The sequence below is a fragment of the Salmo salar genome, chromosome 10 (genome assembly GCF_965601325.2).
Source record: "Salmo salar chromosome 10, fSalSal1, whole genome shotgun sequence".
NCBI lineage: Eukaryota > Metazoa > Chordata > Actinopteri > Salmoniformes > Salmonidae > Salmo > Salmo salar.
Window position 1 is genome coordinate 31452501 of NC_138300.1, and position 15134 is coordinate 31467634.

Consider the following 15134-nt stretch of genomic DNA (forward strand, 5'->3'; position numbering starts at 1 on the left):
CCTACACCTAGTCCTTACAGGTAACACACACACACACACACACTACCCCTACACCTAGTCCTTACAGGTCCCACACACACACACACACACACACACACACACACACACACACACACACACACACACACACACACACACACTACCCCTACACCTAGTCCTTACAGGTAACACACACACACACACACACACTACCCCTACACCTAGTCCTTACAGGTACACACACACACACACACACACTACCCCTACACCTAGTCCTTACAGGTAACACACACACACACACACACACACTCACCCCTCACACCTAGTCCTCACAGGCACACACACACACACACACACTACCCCTACACCTAGTCCTTACAGGTCCCCCACACACACACACACTACCCCTACACCTAGTCCTTACAGGTAACACACACAGCACTCACCCCTCACACCTCAGTCCTTACAGGTACACACACACACACACACACACACACACACACACACACACACACACACACACACACTACCCCTACACCTAGTCCTTACAGGTCCCCACACACACACACACTACCCCTACACCTAGTCCTTACAGGTAACACACACACACTACCCCTACACCTAGTCCTTACAGGCACACACACACACTACCCCTACACCTAGTCCTTACAGGTCCCCACACACACACACACTACCCCTACACCTAGTCCTTACAGGTCCCCACACACACACACACTACCCCTACACCTAGTCCTTACAGGTAACACACACACACACACACACTACCCCTACACCTAGTCCTTACAGGTAACACACACACACACACTACCCCTACACCTAGTCCTTACAGGTAACACACACACACACACACACACACACACACACACACACACACACACTACCCCTACACATAGTCCTTAAAGGTAACACACACACACTACCCCTACACCTAGTCCTTACAGGTCCCCCCCACACACACACACACCACACACGCCACACACACACACACTACACCTACACCTAGTCCTTACAGGTCACACACACACACACACACACTACCCCTACACCTAGTCCTTACAGGTAACACACACACACACTACCCCTACACCTAGTCCTCACAGGCACACACACACACACACACACACTACCCCTACACCTAGTCCTTACAGGTAACACACACACACACACTACCCCTACACCTAGTCCTTACAGGTAACACACACACACACACACACACACACACTACCCCTACACATAGTCCTTACAGGTCACACACACACACACTACCCCTACACCTAGTCCTTACAGGTAACCACACACACACACACACACACACACACACACACCTACCCCTACACCTAGTCCTTACAGGTAACACACACAACACACACACACACTACCCCTACACCTAGTCCTTACAGTACACACACACACACACACACACACACACACACACACACACACACACACACACTACCCCTACACCTAGTCCTTACAGGTAACACACACACACACACACACACACACACACACACACACACACACTACCCCTACACCTAGTCCTTACAGGTACACACACACACACACACACACACACACACACTACCCCTACACCTAGTCCTTACAGGTAACACACACACACACACTACCCCTACACCTAGTCCTTACAGGTCCCACACACACACACACACACACACACACACACACTACCCCTACACCTAGTCCTTACAGGTCCCCCCCCCACACACACACACACACACACCACACACACACACACACACACACACACACACACACACACACACACACTACCCCTACACCTAGTCCTTACAGGTAACACACACACACACACACACACACTACCCCTACACCTAGTCCTTACAGGTAACACACACACACACACCCACACACACACACACTACCCCTACACCTAGTCCTTACAGGTAACACACACACACACACACACACACACACACACTACCCCTACACCTAGTCCTTACAGGTAACACACACACACACACACACACACACACACACTACCCCTACACCTAGTCCTTACAGGTAACACACACACACACACACACACACACTACCCCTACACCTAGTCCTTACAGTTAACACACACACACACACACACACACACACACACACACACACACACACACTACCCCTACACCTACACACACACACACACTACCCCTACACCTACACCTAGTCCTTACAGGTAACACACATTCTCACACAGAGCCTGTCCCACCTTCTACCGGTTTTGTGAGTATACCAAGAGCTGATGTATTTGTCTGGTCAGGGCCAGCTCTACATCTCCCAGCAGCCAGTCCAGTAAGATGAACAGCATGCTGTACCAGAAACAGTTCCAGCCCAGCTCTGCTGCCATGAGAATCACACAGCACTTCCCCAGACAGTTCAACCCACAGGTAACGCACGCACACACACACTGGGGCGCAACAGGGTCTCTACTTCCTAAGGCGGCTGAAGAAACTGCATGCTGCCCCGTGTCTCCTCCAAATACTACCGCTGCACCATCGAGAGCGTCCTGACCGGTTGCATCACCGGCTGGTACAGGAATTGCTCTGTCCACGACCGCAAGGCCCTCCAGCGGGTGGAGGGCATCACTGGGACCGTGCTCCCACCCATCCAGGACATCTACTTTAAACGGTGGCTGAAGAAGGCCTGCAGCATCAAGGACCACACACACCCCAGCCACATGATATCGGAGCATGAGGTCTTATACCAACCGGCTCAGAGACTGTTTCCATCTACAAGCCATCATACTGCTGAACATTTGTACTGGACTGACCACCTGCACTGATTCTCCACACCTTACCACACTCACTCATGCACCCACACACATCATACGACTAACATTTGACACTTGTGATCGAGGCCAGCTTAACACCACCTTTTCCTTGGATTTCTAATACAAAGAGTTGATGACGTTAACACTCCTCTCCCTCCTTTCAGATTCTGTCCCAGCCCAACCTGGTCTCTCCTCTGGTGCGCCCTCCCTCCCACACCCAGCATGCTAACTCATTTGGTGGAGGGATGCAGCGTTCGCCTATGGGCCCACCCCCCATGTCTCCCTCTCTGGGAGGGGGTTTGATGCCTCACCCCCGGCCGCAGCAGCAGCAGTTCCCCCAGATGCACCCCTCCCACCCCCCTAGAGGGCCTCTTCCCCCCCTCGCACCTAGAGGCCCTACGGGTCCCCGAGGCAACCAGGCAGAGCAGGACCTTAAGGTATAGTACTGCTTGCTGATTAGTTGACTGGTTGAACTAGAATGTGCCTGGTGTTGAAATCCTGATGTCTCCTAAATGAACCCAGCATGTGGTTGAGTGATTCATTTGATTGCTTTATTCACTGATTGCTGTCCCCAGGCGAAGCAGCGAGCTGAGGTGCTCCAGTCGACTCATAAGTTCTTCTCAGAGCAGCTCAAGGCTCCGTCAGTCTCCAAACCCTCTCGTCTCGACCAGGGGAGCGGCAAACCCCCCCTCGACATCCTGCCCCCCAACCACCAGACGGTGGGAATCGTGGAGCGCCCTGAGCCCGACAAACCCTCCCTGTCAGCGGGCAAACCCATCCGCACCGGCCCCATCAAGCCCCAGGCCATCAAACAAGAGGAGGGAAAGTAGAGCCTCACACATCTCCACAGATGGAGGGATGGGGAGAGAGATGATCCAGCTGTTCCACATATTCATGCAGTCACTCGCTCACACATCACCCTCGCTGGTGTTAGAGGCGGAGAAAGATGGGAGAGGTGGGGGTGTATAAGTCAATGGTTACTGAGGGGGCTACTGTGTGTGTGTGTGATCCAACCTCATCTCTCTCCCCTTCTCCTCCTCTCTTGTCCTCCACTATTGGAGGTCTGTGTGTGATTTTTAACCCCGCCTCTTGTAATTTGGGCGGGGCGGAAGACGGCAAGCTGTACTTCAAATGTCTACTAAGATGGTAAAAAAAGATTTGCTAGTTTGCCATTTTTATAGCCCTATGATTTCTGTTCCTTTTTCACAATAGAATCCCGTTATTAGGAGGACAGGGCTGTTGTTTTTGTTAACAGGAGAATCAAGCAATCTTTTGTTTTTGTAGTTGGATCAAACAATCTTATTTAAGGATGTATTTTAGTGAAGCACAGACACGTTCTATTCCTCTGCCGGTCTTCCATCCATCATTGCTAACACACAGCTGTGTGAGTGTATACAAGCTTGTACGATCACCACACACACAAACTCCCTCTAGCGCTCAACACTTTCACCAATATTCACTAAAGAGAGAAACTATGAAATCAGGGTTTTTCCTCGAAAGGAAATGTAAGATGCAGCAGTTGATTTATTTAATTGATTAGTCTGCCTTTTCTCTTGCTTGCATCTCTTTGCCTGAGCGGAATGATAAAGGTGGTGTTTGTGTGTGTTTGCGTGGGGCACACGGGAGGCCACTGCCCGGTTCTCTCCTGTATCTTTAGCCAAAGGTTGAGCGTGCAAAGATGATTTCACAGAGCCTTGAGAATCCCTGTTGTTATGGCAGCAGAGTGGATGGGGAGTTATTATGGGCTGTCTGTAAACGGACAGACAGACCCTGAATCCAGTCTGGGAGCTTTCCTCCCTCGAGAGAGAGAGAGAGAGAGAGAGGAGGATAGAATACCTCTTCACCACTGCTCACACGCCCATCGTAACGGTGTCTCACACACTCACTCAATTGCCTGTAGGGCACCCAACCCTGCTGCTACTAACAGAAAGGGAGACAGTACTAATTCAAACTGTAGAAACAAAACAGTTCAGTGTGGCTTTCTGTTAACCCTCACCAAGAGGGAAAGGGAGACAGAATGGGGAGAAATAAAACAAAATTAGAAATAGCTTTGCGTTCAACTGCAGACTAGTTCTGCTGCATTTCAGGGCAGAAGGACAGGTGTTTAGTGTTGAGAGGAGACATTATTCCTGTCTCATCTCACTTCCACTCACTCAAACCTACACCACTCTCTCATCACTGGTTTACCATGGTGACAAGGGTCCTTCAGAAATGTACAGTAGTATACTCCACTAGTGGGGAGGGGTCTAATTACCCCCCCTAACCAGAACACGGGATGAGGAACCTTGTGTAGGAGGACATAGTGGGGGGGTAATTGGTTTGTTTTTTCTTTTACTTGTACAGGGGGTACATCGCTGTATTAAAATATGTACGGTCTTACATTCTTGGTTTTAGTTAAGAAACTAATAAAATAATATGCTGTTTAAAAAGTGGCCCTGTGTCTGGGATAGTTTGAGTCTGTTTTAACTCATGATTCTGTTTGAAGAACCATGTAGTTACAGATACCGGAGGAGGGAAAACTCAACATTTACTTAAGATCACAGTGGAAATAACACTGCTCGCACACACATCCAGTTAGGGTAGAAATCCAGAGGCCAGGATTTTGTAGGAATGTGGAAGATCCAACTTTTGACCATTCAGTCCTACCACAGCCTCAAACCCCCTCCCAGAGAGGGAGACATGGGGGGTGGGCCTATAGGCGAACGCTGCATCCCCCCCACCAAATGAGTTAGCATGCTGGTTGTGGGACGGAGGGCGCACCAGAGGAGAGACCAGGTTGGGCTGGGACAGTTTGAACCTTGGACCCACTTCATTCGGGGTTCCCCAGTATTTATGAGACTATGAAAAGTGGGCTTTTAATCTTCACAACCACTTTGAAGCTGTCAACTGAAACCAATTTGGAAATATGGAGTCAGTCACAGGCAAGAAACTACGGAGTTCATTCCATCATGATTTGTGTACAGATTCTGTTGACGAACTTGGGGTTACACAAAGGGCTCTGGCCAGAAGTAGTGTACTACATGGGCAATAGGTAATTTGAAAGTCTGGGGTAGCTTCTGGTGAAGTGAGGTATGTTTGGCCAACCTCAGAGGGAAGTATTTAGGAGGCTAGGACAGACTCCCCTCTATGCCACATCAAACCCTCTCTGCCCCTTGGTGGGTTAACGATGGAGAAAGCTCATAAAAGCAGGGGTGGGGTTGCTCTCTCCTTCCTCTACCTCCCTCCCTACAATTAAACAACATTCCTCTTTTCCTAATCCAGTGGAAATACCGCTGTCCTGTCTCCCGTCCACCCACATCACGTGTATGTGTGGAGAGGTACCAGTAAACATGTTATTGATGTGTTGCGTCTGAAGACTGTGGTATGAGAACATCCTGCTTCTCCTTCCTGATGAGGAACCAGCCATCTCAGACACCATACCAGGAATGACTGACAAAGGGACTTTCACACTACATCCTATTGCTGTTTAAACATCTATTACAGAAACGTGATGGTATGATAATAAAACGTATAACACTAAGCATGCGGCTCTCAGTCAAAAATGCTCCAGTCTAGTTAGTTACACAACATCTATCCTGCCCAACAGAACTGCTGCGTGGAGACAATATTCCAGGAATAGAAGAACAATGGCTTTCATGGAACTCTGAGCATTATGAGCCTCAGCCCCACTTGTAACTCTCCTATTTCCACACAACACAGATCCAAAGAGTCTTTAAACCACTACTGAGTGATTTCACACCTGAGAGGGTGGTGTTTAATCACCCTAAGCACCTGCAGGGTAGAAAGGCTGCGTGATCATGTGTGTTTTAATGTGTTCTCTGTGAAGACCCTAGTAAAGGTAGTCCTGTTGAACACATCGTAATCACTGGCCTTTTATTAGTCGGGACACAGACACATCCAGCCTATGTAAACATCTGTGTGTGTGTTTCCGTGAGTGCGCACGTGCATATCACATCTGTCTGTCATCATACATACATGGCATTGAAGGTTGTTTAGTGTGTGTTTACAGGTTGTTTAGTTATGTGTGGGTTTTTGCATAGCGTCTCTATAGAGTGGAATATATGACTACTTCTCCCATCGGGGGACAATCTGTTTACAGCCATGTTGTGACTGGAAAAACACAGCAACGGATAAATAAATGACCGCTATGTTAAACTGCTGTTCACTAGAAGACACAGACCTAGACCTGTGATGAAAACAGTCAAATGAAAAGTGTTGTTTCCCTCAACACCTTCTGTTTACTGTTAGTGATTATAATTAAGACTTTTTTTCAGATTTAGAATCTGGCATGTGTTTTGGTACATAGCAGTGTTAAGTGAGGACATCATTTCCCCTTGGCTACCAGTATTTTACTCGGAGCAGCTAGGCTGGGATTGAGAGTGTGTGCTCTAGCATCGGTCATAACCTCACACACTGGGACTACAACAGGGCTGGTGTGAGATAGGGGAAATAGGGATATAACCACTGGGCTAGGAAGTCTTGAGGTTTTGCTCAGTACCTTATGATAAGCTGTAGACCACAATATAAGAGGATTTTCATCTATATTCTTATCTATCATCACAAACCGAGCTGGCACTATGACGGGACTCAACGAGCTGTTTAAGGCCATAAGCAAAAAAGAAAATGCTGATCCAGAGGCAGGTCTCCTAGTGGCTGGGGACTTTAATGCAGGAAAACTGTAGTCTGTTTGACCTCATTTCCACCAGCATGTCACATGTGCAACTAGAGATTTTTTTTTAGATCACATTTATATGATATGTGGAGTAAAGCTCTCCCTCGCCCTCCATTTGGCAAATCTGACAATAACTCTATCCACCTGATTCATGCTTAAAGCAAAAAACAGGAAGTACCAGTGACGAGCTCAATACGGAAGTGGTTCGATGAAGCTACAAGCACAGACTGGAATATGTTCTGGGATTCATCCGATGGCATTGAGGAGAATACCACATCAGTCATCGGCTTCATTAATAAGTGCTTTTTCTACATTTTGTTACGTAACAGCCTTATTATAAAATGTATTAAATTGTTTTCCCCCCCAATCATCAATATACACACAATTTGGGGAGTTTCTCCCATTCTTCTCTGCAGATCCTCTCAAGCTCTTGTCAGGTTGGATGGGGAGCGTCACTGCACAGCTATTTTCAGGTCTCCAGAGATGTTTGATTGGGTTCAAGTCTGGGCTCTGGCTGGGCCACTCAAGGACATTGAGACTTGTCCCGAAGCCACTCCTGAATTGCCTTGGCTGTGTGCTTAGGCTCGTTGTCCTGTTGAAAGGTGAACCTTCACCCCAGTCTGAGGTCCTAGGCGCTCTGAACCAGGTTTTCATCAAGGATCTCTCTGTACTTTGCTCCGTTCATCTTTCCCTCGATTCTGACTAGTCTCCCAGTCCCTGAAAGGTTCTCCCATCTTCACAGCGGAACTCTGGAGCGCTGTCAGAGTGACCATCAGGTTCTTGGTCACCTCCCTGATCAAGGTCCATCTCCCCCGTTTGCTCAGTTTGGCCGGGTGGCCAGCTCTAGGAAGAGTCTTGGTGGTTCAAAACTTCTTCCATTTAAGAATGATGGAGGTCGCTGTGTTCTTGGGAACCTTCAATGCTGCAGACATTTTTTGGTACCCTTCCCCAGATCTGTGCCTCGACACAATCCTGTCTCTGAGCTCTACGGAGAATTCCTTCGACCTCATGGCTTGGTTTTTGCTCTGACATGCACTGTCAACTGTGGGACCTTATATAGACAGGTGTGTTCCTTTCCAAATCATGTCCAATCAATTGAATTTACCACAGGTGGACTCCAAACAAGTTGTAGAAACATCTCAAGGATGATCAATGGAAACAGGATGCACCTGAGTTCAATTTCAGCAGCGTAGCCTAGTGGTTAGAGCATTGGACTAGTAACTGAAAGGTTGCAAGTTTTAATCCCCGAGCTGACAAGGTACAAATCTGTCATTCTGCCCCTGAACAAGGCAGTTAAACCACTGTTCCTAGGCTGTCATTGAAAATAAGAATTTGTTCTTAACTGACTTGCCTAGTTAAATAAAGGTAAAATATATATATATTTTTTTCAATAGCAAAAGGTCTGAGTACTTATGTAAATAAGGTATTTCTGTTTTGATTTTTAATACAGTTGCAAAAATGTCTATAAACCTGTTTTTGCTTTGTCATTATGGGGTATTGTGTGTAGATTGATGATAAAACATTTTTTTTGTCCATTTTAAAATAAGGCTGTAATGTAACAACATTTGGAAAAAGTCAAGGTGTCTGAATACTTTCCGCATGCACTGTATAATTATCATAATGATTTGGCTCTAGATTGCAGGAAACAAGCTGATTCAGGTGTTTGAAACATGCTAAGTTCTCCAACTTCAGGAGGGGGGTGAAGACCCTCCGGACCACCCCCCCTTCCATCCTCACGTAGTTCATTCCCCCTCTAGTTCATGCCCCCTCTAATAATGGGTGCATGATGCCCTGCCCAGGCTTCACATAATGGACAAATCACTTGCCACATTTGTGCTGGGATACAGACACAGAGTTGTCTACATTATAAGATGCAAGAGAAAGTTTCCTAAAGTAGATACAATAAACTAAACTAACTATGAGCTGACTCAGACTTTCCTCAACAAAGCATTTACTGTTGAGGCCCAATCTAAACTTAATGATTATATTAGACTTGATTAGTTTGACTTTGAATGGTTTAATAAGATAAACAGTTGATCATGAGGGAAACGTGATGGCCCATTAGTGTAAACTGTAACTGTTAAATGGGGACAAATCCAGCTTCAGCTGACGAGTGTGTGTGTGTGTGTGTTTTGACATACCTGTATGTGTGTGAGATAAATTATCTGGTGTTAGTCTGGGCTAAGCTCTGGGGACGGTTGTGTGTGTGTGTGTGTGTGGGTGTGTGTGTGTGTGTGTGTGTGTGTGTGTGTTCTGTCGGCACATCTGGGAGGCATCACTCACAAGTTTGAGCTCAGTTCCTGTCCTAGGGTAGTTTATAACCTAAACTCCCCTGGTGCTGCTGTTGTGTATGCATGCATGCGTGTGTTTGTGCGTACTGAATGACCTCCATCTTCCTCTCACCATCCACCCTCCCCTCCTTCCTCCTCTCCTCATCCACTTCTAGCGTTCGATCCATCTCAGCTCCCTCATCCTCCTCTCTCCAGCCCAAGAGCCCCTCTCAGGCGCTAGTCTGTTGCTCTCATTAGGGCCTCTGGTGCTCCAGTCTACAAATTCTCTTGGTCTTTCATTGATTCTCTGCCAGTGTTACTCACACCAGAACAGACTATTCTATGGCTGTTACTAGTAGATCTGGACACTAGTCAGAGCCCCTTAAAAATGCTGGCTGAGTTGAAGGCTTGGGACCTGGGTGGCAAGACCTCATCTGAGGCATGGCATAAAAATGTAATACCAGTAGCCATGTCTGAGCCGTGGTCACCCTCTTATAAATAAATACAAGGCCTGGTCACACCTATGAAGGTTCCCAAGCTTAGCTATTTCTCTCTCTTTCTCAATAAAGAATACTCAAAATGAGAGATAATGTCTATTTTCAGTATTTATCAGTCATCCAGCAATTGTATTGACTTCAAATCAATAATTTGAATCTTCTAATTGATGCTGCTTCACATCTGGGGGAAACTGGGCACTGGGCAGGCAGTGATTCTAGGGACTACAGCTGCAACCGGAAGTTACTTTTCGAAGCAAGTTAGGATTATTTACACAGCAGGTTAGGATAATTAAGGTGGCAGGTTAGGAAACTTAGGTTAAGGTTAGGCAAAGGGTTAGGGTTAGCTAAAATGCTCTCCTAACCTGCTACAAAAAGTAACTTCTGGTCATAGCTGTGCTCCCTGGAAGAAGAAGAATGTAGGAAGTGGACAAACACGGATTTGACTAGATAGAATACAGTTTGCCACAATTGACCAGAATTTCCTTTTCGTAGCAGGTTAGGAGATCTTGCTCAGCAGGTTATGAGAATTAATGAAGCAGGTTAGAATAATTCGATTAAGGTTAGGAAAAGGATTAGGGTTACCTATGAAAAAAAGATCTACTTTAGACGTAATTTAACATAAGATGTATCCCAGGAGTGTGAGAGAGCGTTGGTTAGAAATGGCAGTGACGTGTGTGGACGAAATTGAGAGAAAAGTTGGTGAAGCAACAACAGTGCTGGAGTGCAAACATCATGGCTTTCTTTTCTGGTGTATGGAGCGGGAGGATAAGGTTCAAGGACCGGAGTGGTTGGTAGTGGAAAGACACAGGAAGAAGAGAGGTCATGATACAGAAAGCAGTGGAGCATCTAGTAAAGAAAGCATAAAGAGGGCCAAGGTTGGAAGCAAGAGCAATGATGTGTTGGAGTGGAAAGTGGTGATAGTGTTTGATGAGACCACAGGGCCTCACTTATACCCTATCAAATCAAATTTTATTGGTCACATACACATTGTTAACAGATGTTAATGCAAGTGTAGCGAAATGCTTGTGCTTCTAGTTCCGACCATGCAGTAATATCTAACAAGTAATCTAACAATTTCACAACAACTACCTTATACACACAAGTGTGAAGGAATGAATAAGAATATGTACATGTAAATATATGGATGAGCGATGGCCGTGCGGCATAGGCAAGATGCAGTAGATGGTATAGAGTACAGTATATACATATGAGATGAGTACTGTAGGGTATGTAAATATTATATAAAGTGGCATTGTTTAAAGTGACTAGTGATACATTTATTACATCCAATTTTTTATTATTAAAGTGGCTAGAGATTTGAGTCAGTATGTTGGCAGCAGCCACTCAATGTTAGTGATGACTGTTTAACAGTCTGATGGCCTTGAGATAGAAGCTGTTTTTCAGTGTCTCAGACTAACTAATGCTGCAAAGATAGAGGTAGGTGAAGTGAAATTAGCTTGGTTCATTCGAAATGATAGATTGTTAATATTGTGTGCTAGCCAGGCTCAGCAAGAGAAGATCCTGAAAAATGGAAAATATTAATAGCCATGAGAAAACAGTGCAGCATTTGGTGGATGCCAGGCACAGAGAGAGGCTCAGGATCAGTCATGATGTACCATATTTTATACATTTATTTTATTTAACTAGGCAAGTCCGTTAAGAATAAATTCGTATTTACAGTGACAGCCTACCCCAGCCAAACCCGTATGACGCTGGGCCAATTGTGCGCCGCCCTATGGGACTCCCAATCACAGCCAGATGTGATACAGCCTGGAATCGAACCAGGGTGTCTGTAGTGGCGCCTCAAGCACAGAGATGCAGTGCTTTTGACCACTGCGCCACTTGGGAGCCGATATGCAGAGGCTGTAAAACAGATTGGTAGAACTATAGTGCGGACTGATGGATCTTACATAGATGTACCTGTAGTAGTGGACCTACTGTCAGACTGATGGATCTGACATGGATGTACCTGTAGTATTGGACCTACTGTCAGACTGATAGATCTTACATGGATGTACCTGTAGTATTGGACCTACTGTCAGACTGATGGATCTTACATGGATGTACCTGTAGTATTGGACCTACTGTCAGACTGATGGATCTTACAAAGATGTACCTGTAGTATTGGACCTACTGTCAGACTGATGGATCTTACATGGATGTACCTGTAGTATTGGACCTACTGTCAGACTGATGGATCTTACATAGATGTACCTGTAGTATTGGACCTACTGTCAGACTGATGGATCTGACATGGATGTACCTGTAGTAAGTGGATCTACTGTCAGACTGATGGATCTTACATGGATGTACCTGTAGTATTGGACCTACTGTCAGACTGATGGATCTTACATAGATGTACCTGTAGTATTGGACCTACTGTCAGACTGATGGATCTGACATGGATGTACCTGTAGTAAGTGGATCTACTGTCAGACTGATGGATCTGACATGGATGTACCTGTAGTATTGGACCTACTGTCAGACTGATGGATCTGACATGGATGTACCTGTAGTATTGGACCTACTGTCAGACTGATGGATCTTACATGGATGTACCTGTAGTATTGGACCTACTGTCAGACTGATGGATCTGACATAGATGTACCTGTAGTATTGGACCTACTGTCAGGGTGTTGGGGAACTTCCCTAGAAGTTGGGGATCTATTTGATTTTGAATTTTATTTTCATGGTAGTACAGTATTAGAACATTTGCATATTTCCGTTAGGGAACGCCTACTCTGAAGTGCGCATGTGCAATAACTCAATTAACCTTTGCACTCCTTCTAAACAACGCATTTTTTTTTTTACTTTGGCAAAGTGTAAAGTCTACAAAACTTTGTCCACTCTGTTCGTAACATGTTATAGTTTTGGGAACAGAAAACTGTATTGAGATTAAATGTTTCGTCGATGAGAAAATTAACCGAATGTCGGACAAAATTCATATCGTTTCACTGCCGGTCAATGGGCTTTTGGTAGTGAGTGGAAATGACAAGCGGATGCTTCACATTTATACATCCGGTAAAATATATGTCTCATTGTTTTATCTGTGGCTGTATTCCCTCTAGTAACAGTCGAAATTCGATTTAAGCCAATTAAATACTCTACTAACAAAAAAGCTGTTAGAATAATAAGTGTATGTATGTCCCTTAAGGTCCTTGTGTAATGTGATATTGTACTTCCTAGCCCAATTGTCCTTTGTATATTATTTATATGTACTTGTGTTCCCACATATACTTTCTGTATAGATTGTAGTTAATTAAATAAATCATAAATAAACACAGTCGCAATTGGTCCGCTCCAGCTTCCTGGTTTGTGGTCAGCTGATCAGAGAGAGCAGGAAGGATTGGAAGAGCATCTCTGTAGCAACCATCCTTTTTTTTTTTACATTTATTTTAGAAAGCGAAATAGAACATTGTGATCCTGTATTTATTAACGAAGATAAACAAAGTTTGTTTGGTCGTCTGTATGCGAGGGTGCGAATCTAGCAGGTAACGTTAGCATTAGTTTGCTAGTTAATGTTTTTTTTCTACAGTGTGAGTATGAAAGTCGTCACCAGCGGCCTGTGTCAGTGTCTGGATAATAATCTTAGCTAACGGTAGGCATCATAACCAAACATATTTGATTCGATTGATAGCTTCATACAATTACGTTGTATTTGTTGAATTCAAGTATTACTGATATTGCTAACGTTACGCTGTTCCCAGCTGGTTGTCATCCTAGTTAGGTGACGTTAGCTAACTAACTACATTTACCATTCACAGAAGACAAATATGTCTGTCTGGCTTTCTCGATATTTCGGATTTAGCAAGCTAGGTACCGTTACTGCAAGATGGCATGGCTCACTCTGTTCTTGATGACGAATTGCTGAGGATAGCTAACGTTAGCTAGTTGGCTGGTGTTACACAATCAGTGTTGTTGATGATAAGGATTACATTGAACCAGTATCTGTGCTTAAGTGGTTCTCTAACGCAAATATACTGGTTCAGGAATACATGGTTATGTCATCAGAGGCGCTGTGTCAGTGTGGAAACTAGATTTTATTTAGTGCTTGCTAGATAATGTAATACATTCAATTCTGTGAGCATCAAATGATAAACTGCAGCTGAGCTGTGTTACAGGGCCGGGTCCGGCTTCATGTCTTAGTGCCAGTCTCTTCCTCCTGTCCATAGACTAGGCTGTGAACTGTGCTTTCAGCCAAATAGAATATCAGAGTTCCACTTCCCTCGACAACAAAAAAAACGTTGATCATGGCTGCCTGAACCAGTTGTTTTAGGCTCTCTGTCATTTCCTCATTCCCCTTGTAGCTGATGAGCTTCTGCCATTTAGTCTAGATACTAGGCCTAGGCTATACCCTTTTCAGATGATTCCTGTTTTTTCTAAGCTTGATTTTTAAAGGCACAATCTGTTTCTCTGTCCATAGGGCAATTCCATGCCAGCGTGAGCAGATTATTATAATTTTTTTAAATCTCAGCTTGTTCTGTCAATTCTCACATGTTAACTTAATTGGGAGGAACGATGTTTCAACTGCTTTTTACATTTCTATAACATTTTTAATAAAATTATGATGAGTGGCCATTTTTAGGCCCATTTTAGACCTGTACATGCCTCCTCTAAGACCCTATGATCTGTGACACGTACATGATACGGACAACATCTTGGTGTCATTATACTCTATATTCAAGAGCACACTATAAGTAGTATGTCGATATACTGGATACTATTTCACATTAATTTATTCAACATCAAAAATATATCTCAAAACTACTACCCTTTTAGATTTAGTTCATTTTAAGACACGTTGTTTGGAACAATATACTATTCAGGTAAATAATGTCCATAGTGGGCTCTCTGCTAATTCTGAAGGTATGGTTAATGTAATTGGCACCACCAACACA

At 44.9% G+C, this 15134-nt stretch overlaps 2 protein-coding genes across 15 annotated transcripts in view; both read left to right on the top strand.

Annotated features, from left to right (window-relative positions):
• Positions 1 to 5229, top strand: part of LOC106613969 (protein PRRC2C) — a 50961-nt gene extending 45732 nt beyond the window's left edge. For all 7 annotated transcript variants that reach the window (XM_082956889.1, XM_082956888.1, XM_082956890.1 and 4 more), the window contains 3 exons: positions 2288 to 2414; positions 2962 to 3234; positions 3373 to 5229. In XM_082956889.1, the coding sequence (XP_082813015.1) occupies positions 2288 to 2414; positions 2962 to 3234; positions 3373 to 3627 (655 nt within the window). In that variant the 3' untranslated portion in view covers positions 3628 to 5229. The remainder of the gene's footprint in view (positions 1 to 2287; positions 2415 to 2961; positions 3235 to 3372) is intronic.
• An 8331-nt stretch (positions 5230 to 13560) lies between these two features.
• The window catches only part of LOC106613970 (vesicle-associated membrane protein 4), a 42108-nt gene continuing 40534 nt past the window's right edge, over positions 13561 to 15134 (top strand). For 4 of the 8 annotated variants that reach the window (XM_082956895.1, XM_082956897.1, XM_082956898.1 and 1 more), the window contains exon 1: positions 13561 to 13834. The gene's annotated coding sequence lies outside the window, so the exon portion shown is untranslated. The remainder of the gene's footprint in view (positions 13835 to 15134) is intronic. The other 4 variants (XM_082956896.1, XM_014216846.3, XM_082956899.1 and 1 more) reach the window with 1 other exon arrangement.